Raw genomic sequence first — 24406 nt, forward strand, 5'->3', positions numbered from 1 at the left:
AAAGCAAATCACAATTGTGCACTTCTCGGTCACCGTACATTCCTCTATCTTAAAACAGTTCAAGTAATATTTAAAAGTTTGACTGAGCGCGCACTTCACGAAGGAGCAAAAACCATTATAATCTGGCGCGAGCAGCGGCAGTCTCACAGGTTTTCTGGGGTAAGGTACTTTTACTTCACAAATATTAAGGAAAGTTCTGAAAGAAGTCTGGGAGAACAATGTAATTAATATTAAGGTAAGATGTGGGTTAAAATATGTAAGGGATAATGTACATCCAGCCGGTTGTTATCTCAGAATAAACCCCGACAGGGTGATCAGGATCTTGTATCAGCCTGAACCGCTTATTACACGGCTACTTGCCACATAAGTAAATAATTAGACGCGCAATATTGATTTGAGTTGAAATATTTGAACGCAAGACAGCAGTTGCGAGCAAGCGACAAATTCAAACTTTTGGACATTTAAGGGAAACGGTGCAGTCAAACCACTTATTACACAACATTTCACTACAAAAATAATTAAGGCAATAAAAGAATTAAGACGAAAATGTTTTAAAACTTTACCAGTTTGTTAGTTCTCTTATAATCCATTACAGCGTACAAAACATTCGTAGCAAAATGGCAGCAGCTGCGTTTGTATGAAACCAGAGCGAGTCCACTATACCAGGATGACATAATTAAATAATTGTACACCATTTTGAATCGAGTTTTAATATTTTATTAGCTAAACAAACGCAAAGCGTCCACCAAGAAAAAATACGACTGCTGTTACCCGGATGAGCGTGTGTTATTAGCGTTTACCGGTTGTTATCGAGGGATAGCATACCTCGGAATGTCGCAACTGACCAATCAGAATCAAGTATTCCACAGAGCCGTGTAATAGACCAATTATCGGTTTGTAAAGATTCAGGATGCGCGCGCATCATGGTTGCAGAAAACCCGGGAGAGATAGCCTTTACAGCTAGAGAATTTCACGGATACGGTACAACATAGTTAGGTTTAAAAAGATTATAAATTATATTGATTAGATGTCATTTTCCAAATGTTCCAAAAGAGCTTGTCACCCAACGATAAGCACTGTTATTCAACGAAATTGACGTTAGAGAGTGCGATAGTCTTACAGATCCGAAACAGGGGTGACGATTTTTCTGGGCGGAGCCTATCTGGAGGCAGAAAATCGGCAGTCTATGGAGCCATGGAATAAAAGAATAAAAAAAGGTCAATTTGATTTTATATTTCAAAATTCTGACTTTATTCTCGCAATTCCGAGATTATATCTCACAATTCTAATAAGGAAAAACAACTCGTCATTCTCTCTTTTCCCCTCGGCTCTTCTGGCTTTTTTCCCTCAGATTTGACAAACTCACTATTTTTGAGTTAAGTCGAGTTATAAAGTTCGAATTAGGAGATATAAACTTGCATTTGCGAGAAAAAAAAAGTCAGAATTGTGAGATAAAGTAAATAAATGTTATGTAAAAATGTTAATAGTAAGGTTTAAATAATATTTCATGCTGTAACTGTAGGGCTAATACAATATGTCCCCTATGAACAGCATATGTGAATATTATGTAGACCTATTGTTTAAATCGAATTTATGCTTTAAAAGTAGAGTAATCATAGCAGTTTTCATCCATAGTATGTCCATTTAAACCTCTGCGTTTAGCTTCAAATGACGACAGTATTCTATAAAAATTATTTGCATTCCGATCTTGACATCAAAAGGCACAAAATATTTTACCCATTTATCTCCACTTGTTCCCAGTGTTTTTCTGCAACCACTATGCGCGCGCAGCTGCAAGTGACGTAACTGTGACGTCTACTCTAAATTGGTCTATGGAATTAAAACATACAGCTCTGGTGAAGTCGATTCTTAAACGGTTAATATGAAACATTAGCCTACTTGTAAAAAGACAAACATGCTAATCATATGGCAGTTTCTTCTATACAAGGATATACAAAAACGAATGAAACTAGAGCTCAGTAAAGTAGCAACAAAGCACTGCGAGAATTATAAATTAACCGCGAGTCGTTCAGGAAGGAAGGACTAAAAAGATTCATTAAATGGATTTTACTAGCGTCATACGATCTTTTTATTGCGTTATTAAACACATTATAGTATCGGCAAAATCCGTAAATAATTAGACGCGCAATATTGATTTGAGTTGAAATATTTGAACGCAAGACAGCAGTTGCGAGCAAGCGACAAATTCAAACTTTTGGACATTTAAGGGAAACGGTGCAGTCAAACCACTTATTACACAACATTTCACTACAAAAATAATTAAGGCAATAAAAGAATTAAGACGAAAATGTTTTAAAACTTTACCAGTTTGTTAGTTCTCTTATAATCCATTACAGCGTACAAAACATTCGTAGCAAAGTTGCAGCAGCTGCGTTTGTATGAAACCAGAGCGAGTCCACTATACCAGGATGACATAATTAAATAATTGTACACCATTTTGAATCGAGTTTTAATATTTTATTAGCTAAACAAACGCAAAGCGTCCACCAAGAAAAAATACGACTGCTGTTACCCGGATGAGCGTGTGTTATTAGCGTTTACCGGTTGTTATCGAGGGATAGCATACCTCGGAATGTCGCAACTGACCAATCAGAATCAAGTATTCCACAGAGCCGTGTAATAGACCAATTATCGGTTTGTAAAGATTCAGGATGCGCGCGCATCATGGTTGCAGAAAACCCGGGAGAGATAGCCTTTACAGCTAGAGAATTTCACGGATACGGTACAACATAGTTAGGTTTAAAAAGATTATAAATTATATTGATTAGATGTCATTTTCCAAATGTTCCAAAAGAGCTTGTCACCCAACGATAAGCACTGTTATTCAACGAAATTGACGTTAGAGAGTGCGATAGTCTTACAGATCCGAAACAGGGGTGACGATTTTTCTGGGCGGAGCCTATCTGGAGGCAGAAAATCGGCAGTCTATGGAGCCATGGAATAAAAGAATAAAAAAAGGTCAATTTGATTTTATATTTCAAAATTCTGACTTTATTCTCGCAATTCCGAGATTATATCTCACAATTCTAATAAGGAAAAACAACTCATCATTCTCTCTTTTCCCCTGGGCTCTTCTGGGAATTAAAACATACAGCTCTGGTGAAGTCGATTCTTAAACGGTTAATATGAAACATTAGCCTACTTGTAAAAAGACAAACATGCTAATCATATGGCAGTTTCTTCTATACAAGGATATACAAAAACGAATGAAACTAGAGCTCAGTAAAGTAGCAACAAAGCACTGCGAGAATTATAAATTAACCGCGAGTCGTTCAGGAAGGAAGGACTAAAAAGATTCATTAAATGGATTTTACTAGCGTCATACGATCTTTTTATTGCGTTATTAAACACATTATAGTATCGGCAAAATCCAATATCGATCGACCACTAATTCGTGTATGAGAATTAGTAGGCTACATAACCATACATTTTTGTTAACCTGTTTAATAGTGTAATAACTGTTTAATGTGTGTCATAGCCTCTTTAATTGAGTACAGGAATCTGAAATTGTAGTGTTTTGTTCTGTATAGACATAACTGCAGGTCTTTAAATGGTCTTGAAAAGTCTTAAAAGGGTCATATGATGCGATTTCAAGTTTTCCTTTCTCTTTGGAGTGTTACAAGCTGATTGTGCATAGATAAGATCCCTGAAGTTGCAAAGACTAAAGTCTCAAAACCAAAGAGATATTCTTTATCAAAGTTAAGACTCTGCCACACCTCCATAAAATAGCTCATTATTTGACTTTAAAAAAATTCTGCACATACCCTGTTGAAGTTTTGACATTACCATCGTGACCACAAAGTGGTGCAGTTGGTCAATTTTCGTAGCTATTGCTCATTTAACGTAATTGCTAAAAACGGGTTTCCTGCACCACTATGCAACAAATATCACAATTAGTGCAGCAGTAATTGAAGATAACAATAAACGTCTCGCTTTTAGTACATCAGAAATCTATTTAAAATGCTTGTGGCTGAATGCAGAAAAAAGTGAGATCTCCATTTATGTAAATCTTTGTTAAAGCCCCATGATTCTAATTCCAAAAAAATGTATCCACTTAATATTCTGCTGTTTAATATTTAAAATATTTTGCAGACATTTGATGTAAGATTACTAAGTATCCTATAATAATGTTTTTTTAATTAAATACCAGCAGATGGTCTTGCTTATAATAAAATAGTAGGGATGTTAGTCAGTTTATATTATAAGTGCTAAATTCAATTCAAGCACATGACTTTACTTTGACAGCACACACACACAAACAGAACATCTAATTGTTATAATTGTTTCAGAATATTTTGAAAAGAGAAACAATGTCTATAAAGCAAACGGTCTTTAATGTTGTCGAAATTTGACAATACCGTGCAGGTCATGACAGACAATAACGTTCAATACTGGACTTGCACTGACCTAGTGCATGTAAGAAAGTAAAGCTGTAGAATTGCACATGGCATTCCCATGATGCATCTGCCAGCTCACAGTCCTGAATAAACATGCCGAAAGTTCACTACCTCGCTGGCATTGGGTGTATTTCAATATGAACAGACAATCTGATCAGAACTGAAGCAGTGATGAGAAATAAATAACATGCATAGAGAACACGTGCAGTTTGATTCACAAAGATCAGGTCAAAATGCAGAAACTCGTCCCAGAAACAAAAGCAAAAGGCTTTTTAAACATTCCTCAGAGGCACAGTGACTCCAGTCACATGAGAGACATTAATGTAAATGTAATACAGAGTACTGTACCTTTTTAAAACTGAAATTAAACCAACAGAGTCGTATTTAAAATTAGCTGGTTTTCTGGGAACTGTGGTTGATTTCTGCAGAGTTTTAAATCTCCATTAATTCAATCTTCCACTCCTTCCTCTTGCTTCGTCACGGACACCCGTTGCCTTTTCTGACTCTTCTTTTTTTCCACGCAGCTGGTTAACCAAGAAAAGTCCAGATTAATGATAATTTGATTAGCTTGGTTCAGACGGCTTGTTTAGCTCCACCTTCACTCCTTTCTCACCAGCACCTTTCCAAAAAGACAACCATAAGAAGGAAAGAAAGCTAACATTACCTTCAGAATTTTGACACAATTTTTATTTTTAACTTGCACAAAATACGTGCTTGTTTGGTTTTGAGAAATGAAAATTTGCTGAAAACGTCCTCACCCTCGGGCCGTCCAAGATGTAGATGAGTTTGTCTCTTCATCAGATTTGGAGAAATGTAGCATTGCATCAGTGTCTCATCAATGGATGCTCTGCAGTGAATGGGTGCCGTCAGAATGAGAGTCCAAACAGCTGATAAAAACATCACAATAATCCACACCACTCCAGTTCATCAGTTAACATCTGGAGAAGACAAAAGCTGCGTGTTTATCAGAAAGAAATCCATTATTAAGATGTTTTAACTTTAAACTGTTGCTTCCGGCTAAAATAGAGTCTGTAATCAATAATAACGCTTCCTCCAGTGAAAAAGTTAATCTCCTGTTGTCTCTGACATCCAAATCCACCCACATATTTGTTTTGGCCTGTAAACATTGCTTGATCTGTGCATATTTCTCTCCTGATTCAGACAAGACAACTTTTTTTTTACTAGAGAAAGCAATATTATGGACAGAGGACTCAAATTTTAGCAATGGTCTGAAGTTAAAACACCTTAACTATAGAAAATTGGAAGGAATATTAGGCTGGTTTGGCTATTGCTACCAGAATGGTGAATCCATTAAAACTCATTCAGTCATCAATCTCATGTTTCCAGTTTATTTTCTCAACATGTAGGAGCAGACATTTCCATGGTTACAAGTGCTGGTAATTGTTGATTTATTGTCAACAACAACAACAATTCCACACAGGCCATGTATGAGTAGAGAGACAGCTTCTCACACACATGAACACATTGAGACTGAGGCTTGATTAGTAAGAGGCCACAGGTGTTCTTATCAGGACTCAGTCAACCAATCAGAGCACAGCTGAATTTTCTACATTAACAATGGACTTGTTTTTTACAAACACGCAGCTTTTGGCTTCTCAAGACATTTATTGATGGACTGGAGTGGTGTGGATTATTGTGATGTTTTTATCAGCTGTTTGGACTCTCATTCTGACGGCACCCATTCACTGCAGAGCATCCATTGATGAGACACTGATGCAATGCTACATTTCTTCAATTCTGAAACTCATCTACATCTTAGATGGCCTTCTGTGGTTTGAACTGTCAAAATGAAGACTGCATAAATCTTTCTTTTGTGTTCCACAGAAAATAATAACTTTTTTATTTTTGGGTGAACTATGAGCTTACCTGTTAGGTACTTTTCTTTAGCTTTCTCCCGCTCATCAGCATCAAAATACCACACGGTAATGGCATATCTACATAATGAGAAAGACAAAGTTGTGAGAAGAAAATTCAATGCATGTGTAGAGTGTGTTTGTCATGTGCTTCATTGATGATGATGATGATGATAACCTTGTTGCATACGCAGGCTGGACCTCATGAGGGTTTCGTCTATCAGACCAGAATAAAACCAAGCGGTCAAATTTGGGTTCAATGTCTGCAAACTGCGCTTTGCCCTCTGGAAATATCCGCAGTACGCCCCCATTTTCCTGAAGACACGAATAACACAGAAATCAATTATGAGATCAGGTTTATCATTAGACAAAACCTAAATACTTAAAATTTTCATTGTGAAAATACCCACAACAAACGATTAGTGTGATTACATGTAAAATACAGACTATAATGTCAATTAGCACAGAAGATAAGTTTGAAAATAATCAGTTTGTAAAAATGAGCAAAAATTGTGTTTACAGAAGAGCACTTGAAATGGAAGTATGTTGTGTTCCAGTCAATTTGACAGATGATTTTCGTTTTCCAGAAATTGCTAGTCAGTGTTATCACATTTGACTAAAACTTAATGACTTTGCTCACACAGGGTATTACAACCCCCCCCAAAACTGTTATTTTTTTATTTATTTTTTTTTTAGGATTTTTAGACTTGTGTTGTCCCTGGTCAAAAATTAATGACCTACAAAAATGTGCTTGCCAATCACTCATTATTAGGGTTGGGAATCCAAAAATCAATTCCAATTCCAGAATCGGATACTTAAGGTCAGGAATTGGATAATTAAAATTTCAATTCCACTTATAAATTCCTGTGTGCGCATATTTTATTTTTATGTGGAAAAAAGGGGCTGTTAAAAATGTATTTGAATCATTCATTCAAGAGATTCATTCAAAAACACTGATTCATCCAGTAATGAAACAAGTAAATCTTGATCGAGTCATTAAATCATTCCATTCATAAATTCCATGAGATTTTGTTTAGTTGTCTAATATTCTTTCTACAGAATTGTGAGAGAACTACAGCCTCCATAAAAAAAATCTATTTAAAAAGTCTAAATTTATCCAGAATCGTGCAGCTCTATTTTGCACACAAACAGCTCTTGAACGAGTCCAGTTTTTGTGTAGCCTTTTGATTTTTGTTCGTGGTATTCAGCAGCAATTAAATGTTTTGTAAAAAGAGACACAAACTGAATAAGCTCGATATCTAAATGTTTGACTTCATTTTTTTTAACCACATTGGAATCGAAAATGGGAATAGCTAAGAATCGGAATCGCTAAGCAAAATTGGAAGCGTAATTGCAATTGATAAAATTCCTACGATACCCAACCCTACTCATTATTCTATATTTTTACCAAATCTTAGATACAATATTTCTTTTTGGAACTGATTAATCATAGGCCTCATTGATCAGAGCTCATGCACCTTTTTAATTGAACATTGCTAAAATTATCCACAAATAATGTTTTTTTTCACTCCCAAACTGAGGTGCATAAGCTCAGATCAATACAAAAACCTGTGCGAATTTAATGAAAACAAAATTACAAAAAGACTGAATCTAAGATTTGGTGATACTACTTAGCATAAGGAGAGATTTACAAGCAAATTACTGATGTAATCTGTGTAAAACAATGTCACATTTTAAATAAAGCTTAAAATCAGATGCTGCAACAAAGTACAAGCTTCACATTCTTGCATTTAAACTCCCTTAAATGTTTTGGCCCATAGACTTTCATTGTAAATGCATTACTGTAAAAGCAATTGTAGCTTTTCCAGCTTTGTCTCTAATGCAGTTATCAGTCATATTAAACTAACGTGACTACTGACAATACAGTCGACTCAGCAGTGCGTGACTGGAGCTTTTTTAGTGATGATAAATTCCATTAGCAGAAATAATAGAGCGACAGAAACAATGAGAGGCCAGGTCTGCAGGAGGTTAGGATAGGAAACGGCGGCGGAGCACGGCCTTCCTGAAGAGAGGAAAAGGCCACATGCTGGATAAAGAGCCGTACGCGAGCGCAGGGAGCAGACTGCTGAGGGTGTGAGAATGAACCTTTCACACGTACACAATCCGCACGCACAGCACGTTTCTCTCTGGGAAGCTGAACACACGCTTAATGCAGGTACATAGTGAATGCTCACGTATGCACAACAGCGAAAAATCATCAGGGAAGCACACTTGAAAATGCTGTGAATTGCAGCTATTGTATTTTTTTTTTCCTGCGGTGTTCTAAAAAAGTTTATTGTAGTTTCCGATCATGCTATGGTAACACTGGACATGTTAGTAGGAGGACCTTCAAAATCTACTAAGTGCTGGAGATCCAACACACTATTGCTTAAAGATAACACGTTTCTTTCGCATCTTAATGCTGAATTCAAGATTTTTTGGTCAATTATTCGATCGATGATGCATCCCTGTTATGGGAGACTTGTAAATCCTACATCAGAGGACTAGTCATATCTTATTCCATTACAAAAAAACGGAAACAAGATAGACTTTCATTGTAAATGCATTACTGTAAAAGCAATTGTAGCTTTTCCAGCTTTGTCTCTAATGCAGTTATCAGTCATATTAAACTAACGTGACTACTGACAATACAGTCGACTCAGCAGTGCGTGACTGGAGCTTTTTTAGTGATGATAAATTCCATTAGCAGAAATAATAGAGCGACAGAAACAATGAGAGGCCAGGTCTGCAGGAGGTTAGGATAGGAAACGGCGGCGGAGCGCGGCCTTCCTGAAGAGAGGAAAAGGCCACATGCTGGATAAAGAGCCGTACGCGAGCGCAGGGAGCAGACTGCTGAGGGTGTGAGAATTAACCTTTCACACGTACACAATCCGCACGCACAGCACGTTTCTCTCTGGGAAGCTGAGCACACGCTTTATGCAGGTACATAGTGAATGCTCACGTATGCACAACAGCGAAAAATCATCAGGGAAGCACACTTGAAAATGCTGTGAATTGCAGCTATTGTATTTTTTTTTTCCTGCGGTGTTCTAAAAAAGTTTATTGTAGTTTCCGATCATGCTATGGTAACACTGGACATGTTAGTAGGAGGACCTTCAAAATCTACTAAGTGCTGGAGATCCAACACACTATTGCTTAAAGATAACACGTTTCTTTCGCATCTTAATGCTGAATTCAAGATTTTTTTGGTCAATTATTCGATCGATGATGCATCCCTGTTATGGGAGACTTGTAAATCCTACATCAGAGGACTAGTCATATCTTATTCCATTACAAAAAAACGGAAACAAGTAGAGAAGCAGGAGCGCTTGGTACTAGAACTCAAAACTGCTACTGAAGATCACATAAATGATACTTCTCCCGTTAATCTGGAGAAACTGAGTGCAATACGTGCCTCCCTGGACTCACTGTTATCGCAGCAGGCCAACACTAAAATATTATTTTCAAAGCAAAGAGTGAATGAACACGGAAATAAACCTAATAAGTATCTAAGGTAAGACACCAGTCCAGTCTGTGCTGAAATGCTACTGTCAATCAAACTATCGTGGGAAGGGCCTGTCTGTGTGACGTCACACAGACAGGCATCTGATATCGTCTCGATTTGAGAAAGGGGTAAAGATTTTAGTAAATAAATAAAAAAAACTACTGGGTGGATTTTTATCGTTATAGGGTGGTTGTGTACACACACTGCCAAGTTAACACACATTTCAGTTCAAACAGCTTGTAAAAGTGCATGTAGCATCAGGACTCTAAATCTATTTGGCTTGATTTAGAGGCTTCACAGTCACCTTGCCCTCTACAAAATCTATTATTTGTTAGAAGATTTAAGGTAATTAGGGCATTATGTAATTACAGAATTGTATGTAATACGTGGCAGGCCTGCTCTATTATACGTGAGATAGAGGGCAGGGCTGACTTGTCTTCTTCTAGAACCCCCGTTTACAATAACCCAGAGTTTTTGCCTAGTCTCTCAGATTCCGGTTTTAAAACTTGGAACCCTTATGGGATTTGCAGACTTTGTGATTTGTTTAATGAAGGTTCTTTAATGTCTTTTGAAGATTTGGTTGTAAAATATAAGCTGGCCAGATTTAATTTCTTTAGATTTCTTCAAATAAGGGATTATATTTTTAAAAGTACTACTCTTGTAACTAACTCCTCCATGTCAGTTATAGAAAAGATTCTGCTGAATCCACCGTCATGTAAGCAGATCACGTACAGTGGTGAACACCCAGGATCTTAGAAGATTATGGGAGGCGGCGTTTCAATTGACCATCACAGAGGAGGAATGGGAACTGGTGTTGAGTCAGGCAAATAAGATCTCTATTTACAATTGGGCCAAAGCTATTCAGCTCAGAATTGTGCAGAAATTGCATATCACACTGCTTCTTAGAAGCAAGTTTGACTCAAGCAATTCACCATTATGTGTTAAATGTAAGGTGGAAGTGGGAGATTACACCCATTTATTATGAAACTGTCCAGTAATTAGAGCTTATTGGTCAAAAGTTGTTATTTGTATGAGCTGTATGTTTAGACTTGAGCTACGGTTGGACCCCTTGTCTTTTAGGTCTCCCAGTTGGACACTTGCTGAACAAATTCAACAGTCGTCTATTTGAAATTCTAGCCTTTGCTGCCAGAAAAAATATTTTGTTAACTTGGATCAGAGACAAACCCCCATCCTTGAAAGGATGGCACAAGATTATTAGGTAAATGATTCTCTTAGAATTCTTAACTTGTGTTACTCATATGTCTACTGAAGCTTTTCCTCAAGTTTGGATTCCATACCTGGATTTTATCGATGTTTCTTTAAGTAATATTTTGAGTTTTGGTGTGTCATAATGCACTTTTTTTTATCACTAGCATTGTAAAGGATGGGCATTGTTTGTTAGTTGGTTTGGTTGTTTATGCTATAAGTGGTTGAAATGTTGATAAAAAAAAGAAGTAAACTGCATTAATTGCAAGGTTCGGGTGTGAGCAGCACCATCGTTTTCTCTTTTAACGAGTCTCGTGTCTCATTTGCGTGACTCGGTGAGCTGTTTTAGGATTTCTCCTCCTGGTTTTCTCTGGAGATTACAATCGCCGAGGTTAATGGGATTAGGCTGAAATGATGCAGGTATACCGGCACGTATGCAGACGCTGCACAATCAGCATGCTTTAAAAAGGCCATAAAATCTTCCAGAATAGGGTGCAATATGGACCAAACATCATTGCTCAAATTAAAAGTCAGATTGAAAAGATTTGTTCAAATCATACTCTTCTAACATTAAGTCAAAACTTTTGATGTTACAGATGACTTGCGTACCTTGGCATCCCAATTCTTATTAAGGTAATATATGCATGTGATACATCTCCCATCGCCGTTTGGGTTGTCCACATGGCGCACATAACCAGTGCCTTTCCCCGGATAACACGCCACCATCGCCTGTGAATAAAACAGCCAAAACGGTCAGTTACATGCATTTTTAATGCATTTTTGCTCTTTTAATTTTCATATGTAAGCATCATATCCCACACTTTTAATCCAAAAAATGTTTTGCCCTAAATACTAGTTAAAAAAACATGTTTTGTTATCCATTCTTTTTATTAATAAATATAAATTCAATTCATTTAAGTCTCTGCAAATACTACCACAGTGTATAAATATTTTACAAGTTAAATGTTAATTCCATCTATTTAACTTAATGATTAATGAGTTTAACATGCATTATTATATTTTTTTCTTTTTTGTTTTCTCGTGATCATGACTTAATTTTCTCAACATAGCCAAAGTTGTTTTGTCATTAACACGACTTAATTTTCTTGTGATTTCGACATAACAAAAGTGGTTCTTCTTTTAATAATGATTATTTTTTTGTTTTTTTAAATACAATGCATCGTGAGTCTACTGTTGCTATAGTAACGAACGCAACCTTGACCGGGACATTCTAAAATGCTTTACCTGGCTTAAGGCTATGTTCACACTTGGCGTCTTTTTTGAAGCTGCCAGCGTCTGTTTTACATTATAATCCTATGGAATAAACCGTGTTTTCAAAAAAGTCCTGAGCGCTTTTTAAAACGCCACCGCCGGCGTCTTTTTCTGCAGCTCAGCATCTTTTCAAGTTGAAAAAAGTTGAACTTTACTGGAAAAAAACGCCCTACGTCAAGCGACTTTTTGACAGCTGACCAATGATAAGCAAGTGGCGAGTCGTTTCCATAACAACAAAAACAACAAGAAAAATGGAAAAGATAGCCAGTAGATTAGTTCGTACTAGTTTCGGAGCACAAGGAGTTGTACGATATGAGCACAAAACTGTATCTAACTTAGTCTAAAATATGCCACAACCGTGCATCATTCAACCGGTGCTCCTGGACTAAATTGTTGTAAGCACCATACTGTTTCCGTCCCCGTATAATGTCACGCACCCACAAACATCGTTGTGAACCGACATTCTCCTCTCCGTTAACTTCAAAAGGCAACACAAGAGCCAACTTTTTACTCTTTCCCGATATTTCTGCAGCATATAGCGCTAGGCTACTGTTGCAGCTGTTGTTATAGCAACAAAAGATGCCCTCCGCTGCTATTTGTAACCAAAACGCTGCCAGCTTTTTATTTTACAAAAAAAGCACTCGTCAACTTTTTCTTGTCAAAAAAGACGCCAAGTGTGAACACGCCCTAACGCGTTAATTGAGTGTTTTTAAAAGACCAAACTCAGTATACTCATTATTAGTAATTCATACTATATACAGACAAGGAGATGAGCCCATAATAAGAACGCAATGCGTTTAACGTGTAAAGTGTTTTACCCATAGAAAACGTTATAGCCAGTAGATTAGTTCGTACTAGTTTCGGAGCACAAGGAGTTGTACGATATGAGCACAAAACTGTATCTAACTTAGTCTAAAATATGCCACAACCGTGCATCATTCAACCGGTGCTCCTGGACTAAATTGTTGTAAGCACCATACTGTTTCCGTCCCCGTATAATGTCACGCACCCACAAACATCGTTGTGAACCGACATTCTCCTCTCCGTTAACTTCAAAAGGCAACACAAGAGCCAACTTTTTACTCTTTCCCGATATTTCTGCAGCATATAGCGCTAGGCTACTGTTGCAGCTGTTGTTATAGCAACAAAAGATGCCCTCCGCTGCTATTTGTAACCAAAACGCTGCCAGCTTTTTATTTTACAAAAAAAGCGCTCGTCAACTTTTTCTTGTCAAAAAAGACGCCAAGTGTGAACACGCCCTAACGCGTTAATTGAGTGTTTTTAAAAGACCAAACTCAGTATACTCATTATTAGTAATTCATACTATATACAGACAAGGAGATGAGCCCATAATAAGAACGCAATGCGTTTAACGTGTAAAGTGTTTTACCCATAGAAAACGTTATTAGAAAAACATGTTGCGTTCGCATCCTGGACTCATCTGCTTGTCTGTACGCCGTAAAAAATGACCGTGAATTTAACGGTAAAAGACTGTAAAAATGCTACAGTAAAAACCTGTTAAATGGTTAACGGTAAATTCCCCTACAATATACGGTGAAAAACTGTATTGGACATTACATGAATTGGACATTAATTTTATGGTAGTATACCGTTTTTGGAAGTGCAAAAGACCGTATAATTTACAGTGAATAACCGTAAATTGACATTCCCAGAATTCCCTGCGTTACATTTCATATTTGATGGTTTTTTTTGTTGAAATAACTATGTTTCTTCTTAGTTTTTTCTTATCAGTTTTGTATATTAGGGTTGTGTGTTACACCTAATGTTGTTAAATGAATGTTAATTGCATTATTTCAGTTTCATGTGTGTTACCGTGATGGTGTTTGGTGTTTGTGTGAATGACACTGTGCACCTTCTATATACAGTATGTTATTATCTAAAAGCTGCTTGTGATGGGCTTTGGTTCATCATGTGACGTTCTCATCATCTGCATTTGGTGGTTATCAGTGTATCACAAAGGTACAAAACAGAGTTCAGTACTTCAATAGGTTGGTATATTAACATTATATCAGTTAATGAAATTACGGTATTTAACTGTAAATTTAAGTTAAAACCGTAAAACCTAAAACGTCGCTACCGTTTTTTTACGGTAAAATTCCGGCAACCACAGCTGCTGGTTTTTTACCGTAAATTTTACGGAATATTTTTTACAGTGTACATATTATAATTTATTTTTAATTGAATCGCCATTGGCTAGTTAATTTTTGTGTTTACTCGCCAGACTGAAATACTATACTATATATATACATATATATATCTCAAGGATGATCAGAAGAAATGGACAGCACCTGAGTTAAATATATGAGTGTCACAGCAAAGGGTCTGAATACTTAGGACCATGTGATATTTCAGTTTTTCTTTTTTAATAAATCTGCAAAAATGTCAACAATTCTGTGTTTTTCTGTCAATATGGGGTGCTGTGTGTACATTAATGAGGGAAAAACATTTACTTAAATGATTTTAGCAAATGGCTGCAATATAACAAAGAGTGAAACATTTAAGGGGGTCTGAATACTTTCCGTACCCACTGTATATAATGTGTGTGTAACTTTTGATTGCACATGGGTGCAGCTCTCTACAGGACAATGAAACGGTGTAAGCGCTGGTCTTACACACTCCAGGCGGTCTGACTCTGAAGGCTGGAGCGGGCAGCTGCCTGGCAATTGTTTCCTGAGCATCACAACATTTCGTGCTTTAACCCTCACTGCCAAACCTCCACCTCCATGTGTGAGCGCTAAAGACAAAGATGAACTGATCTGAACCCCGGATGCTTGGCCTCCTGCCAGAGGAAGCAGTATTTTAATGATCCTGCTACATGCGGTGCGTGAGGAGATGAGCTGGAGATGGCTAAACACTCTGATCTGTCACTGCTGAGAAAGTGTGAGGTCTGCCACGCAAAAGCACAGGATACTAGATAAAAAAAAAAACATGATAAATAATGGCTTTAGGTAACCTTCCTCCCCCCGTCAGGCCCTTCACTCACACTTCCCGTAAAAACTCCAGAAAACAAAACCACGAGACCAGTTCAGCAGATAGCGTGTGCTTCCTCAAGACAGCTTCAGCAAACAGAAATCTCACTTAGTTTGGTGGTTTTTAAATGATTCTGATTACTTAAAAAAAATAAACAAACAATAACCTATACATTTTTTGGGTAATTATGAAAACAAAATCAACAAATTCTCAACTCCATACATTTCACTTAATGGGTTTAATGATTTTAAATAATTACAAATAATAGCTTAATCAGCAAATTCACAATTCTCTAAATTCATTTAATCAAGAGTATGAAGCATGTGGGTTTCACTTAATGAGTTTAATGATTTTAAATGATTAAAATTATATATAAAAAACAAGATATTAATTATTTGGGGTGAATATGGAAAACTAAATTCTCTACTGCAAAATTTTCTTAAAGTTAATGGTTTTTAAATCATTAAAATGCACTTTAAAATAAGATGCTAATTAGTTTTGGGGAATATGAAAAACTAAATCAACAAATTCTCACACTTACATTTTTAAATGATTAATAATACACATTATTAAAAACAAGTTATTAATAATTAGCATGAATACGAAAAACAAAATCAACATTTTTCAACTTTCTCAATCATTAAAGGGGTCATATGATGTTGCTAAAAATAACATTATTTGGTGTATTTGGTGTAATGAAATGTGTTTATGCGGTTTAAAGTAAAAAAAACACATTATTTTCCACATACTGTACATTATTGTTTCTCCTCTATGCCCCGCCTTTCTGAAACACGTCGATTTTTACAAAGCTCATCGGTCTGAAAAGCGAGGTGTGCTGTGATTGGCCAGCTATCCAGTGCGTTGTGATTGGCCGAATACCTCAAGCGTGAGATGGAAATGTTACGCCCCTCACCATACTGTGATGATGCCCTGTCAGGCCGGAGCGACGAGACAAAAACATTAAAACCCATTATAAACGAGGCATTTGTTGCATCCAGTGGGGACATAATTACTGATTATAATGACTTGTACTGTCTTTTTACGCTTTGCGTATCGCGCCGCGTAAACATAAAACCATGTCTGGGTGGCGTTATGCAAATCTTCCCACATAGTGACGTAGACATGTGGGGGCGTGTTAGAACGAGCCGTTTTAGGGGGGCGTGGTTGACTCTTAACTTTTATAAAGAATATCTCTTTGGATTTGAGACTTTAGTCTTTGCAACTTTACAGATCTTCTTTATGCACCAAAAGCTTGTAACAGTCCAAAGAGAAAGGAAAAAATGAAATCGCATCATATGACCCCTTTAAGTGACATTTATGTAACAGATAACTTGTTGATTTAGTTAATATGAAAAACTAAATCAACAAATTATCTGTTGCATAAATGTCACTTAATGATTTTAATTATTTATTTCAAATTAAACTATTTATTTATTTTAAAAATAATACATAGTTTTAAAAACAAGTTAAAAATTTGCATGAATTTGAAAAACAAAATCAACATTTCTTAATTCCATAAATTTCACATAATATGTTTAATGATTTTTAAATGATTATACACCTTTTAAAAAAGATATTAATTAATTGGGTGAATATTTAAAACAAAATCAACAAATTCTCAATTCCATGCAATATGCATAAAAAAAATAAGATTAATGAATTGGGTCAATATGAAAAGATAAATTAACACATTCCCAATTCCATAAGTTTCACTTAATTAGTTTAGTGATTTTTAAATGATCAAAAATAGCAGCTTAATCAACAAATTCACAATTAGTTTTTTTCTAAACTCATATTAAAGTCAATTGTTACTCGGTTCTCTGTAATACCTAATTGTGATTGGTCAATCCAGGCACTGGCCTTTCAAATATTTATGTATTATTAATTTTATACACATTTTATACTTTAGCTCAAATCACTATTTCACGTCCATGCATTAATTTATTTTATAAAGTATTTTCCAATTAATACATTAAAGGATCTTTTTTTTTTTTTAGAAAATGAGGTTCTTTGACCATCAGAAATGGCCACATGCTTCATACTCTTCAGCTCAGGCTTCTTTGTACAAAACGTCACATATACGGCTCAAAACCGCTGGTGAATGTGCCACAGCTAAATGGCAGCTGGACCTTATGGATGTGTGTAAGATAAGGTACGCTCGGCTCTTACTGTAAAGGATGTGTTTATGTGGGTGTAGTGGCCGATGCTCCATCCTAGCGCTGTCATTCTTCAGCATTCCTTACAGCCTCATTAACAGGCCGATCCGGCCGCTAAGGGCTTTTGTTTACATTCCAGCCGGTTTGAGCCCATGTCGGAATATTAAGAGAGTTCCTGCCCTCCGAACCATAAAACTCCGACAGCAGGATCTCTCATTAATGAGGAGCTGTTCACACGGATGCATCATGGGACTGTCATATAATCTTAAAACACCATCTAAAACAGCTTCGATACAAGAGTCCAAACAGCTGATAAAAACACCACAATAATCCACACCCCTCCAGTCCATCAGTTAACAGTTATCTTGAGAAGACAAAAGATGAAACAATTCCATAATAACGCTTCCTCCAGGGATAAAGTCTTCTGGTCTGAATCAGGAGAGAAATCTGCACAGATCAAGCAGCGTTTAAACAGCTCTAATCAAATATGTGGCTGGATTTTGATGTGAGAGACAACAGCAGATGGACTTTTTCACTGGCGGAAGCGTTAGTATGGATTATGAACTCATATTTTAGATAAACATGTCTTGATGGACTTGTTTCTTACAAACACACAGCTTTTGTCTTCTCCAGATGTTAACTGATGGACTGGAGTGGTGTGGATTACTTGTGGATTATTGTGATGTTTTATCAGCTGTTTGGACTCTCATTCTGATGGCACCCATTCACTGCAGAGCATCCATTGCTGAGACACTGATGCAATGCTACATTTCTCCAAATCTGATGAAGAGACAAACTCATCCTAATCTTGAATGACCTGAGGGGGTGAGTACATTTTCTGCTAATTTTTATTGTTGGGTGAACTTTAAAAGAAACCTTTATCTAATTCTGAACGTTTCAAAAAATCTAAAGAAGCTGCAATGGAAAGGTTCTTAAATGGAATCATCAATGCCAATAAAGAACCTTTCTTTTAAAGAGTGTAGGTATCAGGAAGTGTACATAATAAACAGTGAAAAGTAGTAAACGTAACTGACTGTGATGCTCATCTGCACAAAAAAAAGACATGCTTTACATTTATGCACTTAGAAGAGCTGTTCATTCAGAACGACTTGCAATGCATTCAAACTAGGGATGCACCAATAACGATACTGGTATCAGTATCGGCCCCGATACTGAGCTCCTGTACTCGTTAAAATGCCCCGATACCAAACGCCGATACCACCCAGCATGTGATAAGTGCCATATTCAGACAAAGAAACACCGACAACAGACAGCAGAATGGAGTTATTAGAGATTAAGGATGTCTACGAAGTATATGTATGCAATGAATATAATAATGTTAAACTTTCAGTAGCTGATGTGCGCGAGCTGATAAACAAAGCGCGCTGAGTGGATTGAGCGCCAGGCGGTGCAGATGCGCGAGCTTGTCGAGTGAATATATCTGTTACATATGCATGTAATTTAGATTTTTGTTCACAAGCATTGGCTTGTACTGATACGGCTGCCCCCTAGTCGCCGAAAGTTCTTGTTTGTCTTCGTTCATTAGGTGCCGATTTCAAACACCTGTGTGCCTGATGAGATGAGCAGCATAAATACTGTTGTAACGCTGAAAGCAGTTGTGGGACTTTTGCTGGCAACTCGGGGAGAACCAGACGAGGGATCGGCAGTTTCTTTATGATTTATTCTTTCGCTCTCCTTTGTTAAATGAACTTAATAATAAATATCCCCTGTTAAAACGAGCCTGTGCTTGCCTCCGCCTCTATGTTATGTTGAGGACGTAACAATATCTTTCTCACAGACATCACTGGAAAGTTTGTAGTTCAGTCGGATACGTCAAAAACAATGCACAAGTTACTTAACGGTAGAGAGAGAGACAGAGAGAGAGAGATGTTCACTCACTTAGCACACGCATCATTTGGATTAAAACTAAATGGTAAAAATAAGACCATTTATAGGGGCATTCACTATAAACATCCTTTATTTTCAACCTTAGGCATATAGGACTTTCTGGCGAAAATGAATCTAGCAGCTTGTGTGAAATGCACTAGGCTATACTATTCTGCATCAGTACAAATACCTGCATGCGTTGCGCGTGTTTTGCATGCTTGAGTGTTTCTGCATTATATGAGTGGCTTTGGAATATAAATCGCTGCACGTTTCAGATGAAAAAAACGCACCTTCTATTTCTGAAAATATCACAGTTAGGAGATTTATAGCGAGTGGTTCCCTGCATTATTACAGCAAAGCGCGTGATTACAGTACTGAGCCACTGCAATGGAGCAGCTCTAATGCTATTAAATTACAGATGATGTACCACAGAGCAAAAAAATGAACAGTGAAAGTAACAAAAACTTGTAAAATGCATTGTAATGATGGGCATAATTAAGTGTGAAAATAACCGAAGGATATACAGTCAAACCCAAAATTATTCAGAGACCAGATATAATTTTTAAATATTTTTTCACTAGTGGGTGCAGGACACTATAGTTCATTTATGTAAGTGAGGATAGCAAAATAAAGTAAAAATTCTTCATACAGTGGACTACCAGTAAAACTAATACAAATTTGGGACCAAAAATTATTCAGACAGTGTCTGGGAAAAAAACTGAAGTTGAGGTTTGCTTGAAGCTGGGTGACAGCATGCCCAGGAGACCACAGGCTGTCATTAAGGCTAAGGGTCGCCCGACAAAGTATTGATAGTTGTGTAAATACTGTCATACTAACAGCTGTCTGAATAATTTTTGGTTGATTGTAATCTATTACATACCTTTCTATCAAAATTATCTAACATTATCAAGCTGAATTTGTTCTGACACGGTTTAACTCTGAGTTCTTGTCATATTGTATTACCATTTTCTAAACTATAGTGAATAAACTGTGATAATGTGAGAAATGTTGAAGGTGTCTGAATAAATTTAGGCTTGACTGTATCTATTTGATAAATGAAGTTAACCAACTAACATTATACATACTCTTTTGTTTCTGTACCCATATTTAAAAAATTTACAAATGCAATAAAAATATCAGTATTGGTACTTGGTATTGGCAAGTGTCAGGGTCTGGCGTCTGGTGTTCTCCCTCTCTCCTCCAGAGGGCGCCTGCTCCCGGACTCCCATTCCCCAAACCCCATACACCTGTTCACTCATTACACTAATTCCCCAAACTCCACACACCGGTGCAGTCACTCACTCATCACACTCACCCTCAGCTGTGCCCCGTCTTCACTGACTATATATTTTCCTCTCACTCACCACTCGGCCTGGCTGAATTGCGTGTAATGTAATGGTGTTCGTCGTCCCTAGACCTGTTTTTGTTTTGCCTTGTTGGCCTTTCTGTTTGGAATAAAGAAGTTTTCACCTGCATTTGGACCCAGACCCTTTGTTACACGGTGTGCTTTCCTGACCGTCCCGTGACAGGCAAGTACCAAAAGTCCTGGAAAAAGTGGTATCGGTGCATCCCTAATTCAAACCCGGCTTGTTCCCTGCATTAGTAGCACCAAAATCTACCAGCCTGAGATACAGGATCACTTTATCCAACCGTGGGAATGTTCGCCAAATTACATGAGTGCAACGTGGCATTATTAATTTGGCAGATGAAAAAAGGACATTTGTTTTGCCGATCAACTATTTTATGGACAATAAAAGTTTAGGGTCCTGCAAAACAACTGCTTATTGAAACACTAATATTTGGTTTGATTCGAGAAGTTTAGCACAGCTAGCCTCACGCCACTGTTTATTTTTGTGTTCGATACGCTCTCCGCTAACCTTCGCTGACTCAAATTAAACTCCAAAAATCAATCAAGTTAACATAATAGTAATAAATAAGCGGACAAACAGAGCCTCAAGAAATTAATTCGGGATGGTGCATATGTTTTCAGATTATTTGGTAGGATTAACTTTCCTCGTAAAAACAACGAAGAGTAAGCTTATTCATTTTATGTTTTTAAATGATGCATTTAAACTGATGCATATTATCTGCATCACTATTTATTTATTTATTTTAAGTTTAGGACAAATCTTGGAGACTTGAATTTTTGGTGAACTATCCCTTTAATGAAGTCTCTGCAGTAATGCCTCTGGATATTTTAGAGTGATAACATCAAATTTACACAGTCCCTCAGGACACAACATTTTCCAAAGTAGGAGGAAAAGGAGGATGACCTGAAGAAAGCCACTGCAAACACCAGCAAAGCGTGATTAACCCATGCAGAACATGATGCTGGAACAATATTAGTGTCAAACAATTCCTAATCTGCTACGGAAATCAGAGGAAAGATTGTTATTCAATCTTTACATCAAATTAATATTGTAATTTAAACTCAAATTTCTGCATTAACTGCAGGATTAAAATTTTTTTTTTAAATAAGTTTTATAACTTTGAAAATTGAGCAGTGAGTTTCTTGTTCCCAGCATGCTTTGCATAGAACTGGATAAGGAGTGTAAACATTGAAATTAGATTTATTTGTGTTTTTTCGTAAATGGAAAGACCTGTTAGTGTTTAATGCAGTTACGTTGGACATTTAAACGAGTTTATGTTGACGTGCTTTTTTTAATGAAAAATCTCGTTATTACACAGGTGTGCAACAAAGTGGTTCAAATAATTATCTACATGCTGTTCTGAAAAATGCAGAAAAAAGGGTAGAAAGAAATGAAATGCCGTTTATCTCAAATATGAGCCACTTTATACAGGAGTCAAGTATTTATTCAGAGCCAATGAATTCTTGCCAATCTAATTAACACACTAACACTAGACAAAAAAAGTTATATTTTGAGGCCAGCGTTTATGCATGAGCAAGAACAAAAGATCCAAGACACCAACACAGACATCAACAAAAAATGTAAGCCTGCCATTTCGCTCTGAAAGCCTTGGTTGTGTTAACCGTACGTGTACGTGATCTTTGAATGCTGGCTGTTACGATCTAGCAGCAGTCTAGACATTAAGTCAGAGGGGCTTTGGCTCTACATTATATTAACAGGAGAGAGTTATTAACGATTATGCTTTAACATGTTTGGCATTCCCATGACACACCAGCACCTCCGGCATCCTCTTTTCCTATTCGTCTGACAGCTGCAAACTGCCAAAACAACAGTCTCTTTTCTCAAGCCGGATCTTGGATTTCTGCCTGAGGAACTCGCAAGCAAGCAGCTAAAAGGAATAGTTCAGCCAAAAATGACAATTTGCTGAAAATGTGCTCCCCCTCAGGCCATCCAAGATGTAGATGAGTTTGTTTCTTCATCAGATTTGGAGAAATGTAGCATTGCATCAGTGTCTCAGCAATGGATGCTCTGCAGTGAATGGGTGCCGTCAGAATGAGAGTCCAAACAGCTGATAAAAACATCACAGTAATCCGCATCACTTCCATTGAGTCCATAATCCATTATAACCCTCCAATCCATAATAAACACATAGCTTTTGGCTTCTGAAGATGTTAATTGATGGACTGGAGTGGTGTGGCTATTCGTAGGGTTGGGTATCTTTTTTTTTTTTTCGAGATCGGTGCCAAATCGATACTTTTAAAACCGTTCCGGTGCCAATACTTATTTAAAAAATAAATAAATAAAAATTCTCCCAAAAATTATGAATTGCCCATTAGCACTATAAACACATGATGTCGGTTTCGTTCATACGGAACAGAAAATCCACATATCCACTCACATAAGTAGCGAAACTCAGGAAATCCCTTATATGGACAAAGGCATGGCTATTATAGCTGTAAGTTAACTGAGTAAACAGAACATATAAACGTTTTGAATGATAAAACAAAGTCAATAAACACTTCGAACGCGACAATATGATTTCTGTTTTATTCAAGCCATCCGGTATTTTCATAATTAAGCATATTTATAAACCATTGCTAATCGATGTATTATTTTTAAAGTAGCATATGGAACATATTTTCTGCCTCATTCTGTGACAAGAAATTTCATAGGAAATGAGCAGAGTGAATATGATTAGAAATCTGTCTTTGGCAAAGCTACAGAGTTTGACAGATTTGTTTTAATCTCTTTAACTCATAAATATTTGCCAAGTTAAAGTTTTAGACAAGAGGCATGGAGACGTAACTCGCTCAATTAAATAAAAGTTAAATGCCAGAGAAAAAAGCAAGACCTATGAGACCTTGGTTACAACATTGTGGGCTGACTGAAGGTCTGCAGAAGAGTGCTAAACATCAAGGTAACTCGCATGATCATTTGTAATCCTTGAATATGAAAGAGTTAGCGGGAGCGGGATGGGTCAGTCACTCTCATATACTCGGGGACAGTGAGAGGGAGGCCAGATCAGAGGTCACACACAAGGAGAAACTTATGCTGAGGCCTGAGAGAGGAAAAACAGGGATTTAACTCCCACTGACTTTATTCTGGCTACTTTACACTATTTAGAATAATAGTGAAGTCGTCAAACTCTGAATTTACACTCTCAGAAATAAAGGTACAAAAGCTTTCACTGGGGCAGTACATTTTCAAAAGGTGCTAATATGTACCGACAAAACGTGTACCTTTTGAGAAGGCACCACCCCAATGACAGCTTTATTTCTGAGAGCGATGCATGGGAATCATTAGAGCTGGGCAAAAAAAAATCGATTTTCCGATTAATCGTTTTTTTAAATGACGTCGATTTGATATCGATTCTTAAAAGCCGCGAATCGATCTTTACCAGTATTTATTTCAGCACATTTAAAACAAGATCTGATTAAGGTGAATCTTATCATTAGTCTTCTCCACTAGATGTCACCCTTATTTACCTTGCGCAATGTTACAACAGAAAGCCTGTCTTTCATTCAGCGCTTATCATGGCCATACGCGTGATTCACAAAGCTCAGGTGAAATGCTACAGTAATACTATAAACCTGCGGAAGCATCTGATATCACGCATAAGGTGCCATGATTTCCACTGTGAATGAATGACGGATGGTGCACTGTTTTGTTTACTACACACATGCTAAAGCGCGGATGACGCTCGTGGTGTTTTCAGCTTCTGCCGTCT

At 37.0% G+C, this 24406-nt stretch overlaps 1 protein-coding gene across 4 annotated transcripts in view; it reads right to left on the reverse strand.

Annotated features, from left to right (window-relative positions):
* Positions 1–4367: 4367 nt before the first annotated feature.
* The window catches only part of egln1a (egl-9 family hypoxia-inducible factor 1a), a 24894-nt gene continuing 4855 nt past the window's right edge, over positions 4368–24406 (reverse strand). The window contains exons 2-5 of one of the 4 annotated variants that reach the window (XM_016241256.1): positions 11613–11732; positions 6471–6607; positions 6306–6373; positions 4368–4942 (exon numbers count right to left, since the gene is read on the reverse strand). In XM_016241256.1, the coding sequence (XP_016096742.1) occupies positions 4896–4942; positions 6306–6373; positions 6471–6607; positions 11613–11732 (372 nt within the window). In that variant the 3' untranslated portion in view covers positions 4368–4895. Of the gene's footprint in view, positions 5038–6156; positions 6219–6305; positions 6374–6470; positions 6608–11612; positions 11733–24406 lie in introns of those variants that run through there. The other 3 variants (XM_016241255.1, XM_016241257.1, XM_016241258.1) reach the window with 3 other exon arrangements.

Source organism: Sinocyclocheilus grahami, unplaced genomic scaffold, assembly GCF_001515645.1.
Source record: "Sinocyclocheilus grahami isolate Dianchi unplaced genomic scaffold, SAMN03320097.WGS_v1.1 scaffold616.1, whole genome shotgun sequence".
NCBI lineage: Eukaryota > Metazoa > Chordata > Actinopteri > Cypriniformes > Cyprinidae > Sinocyclocheilus > Sinocyclocheilus grahami.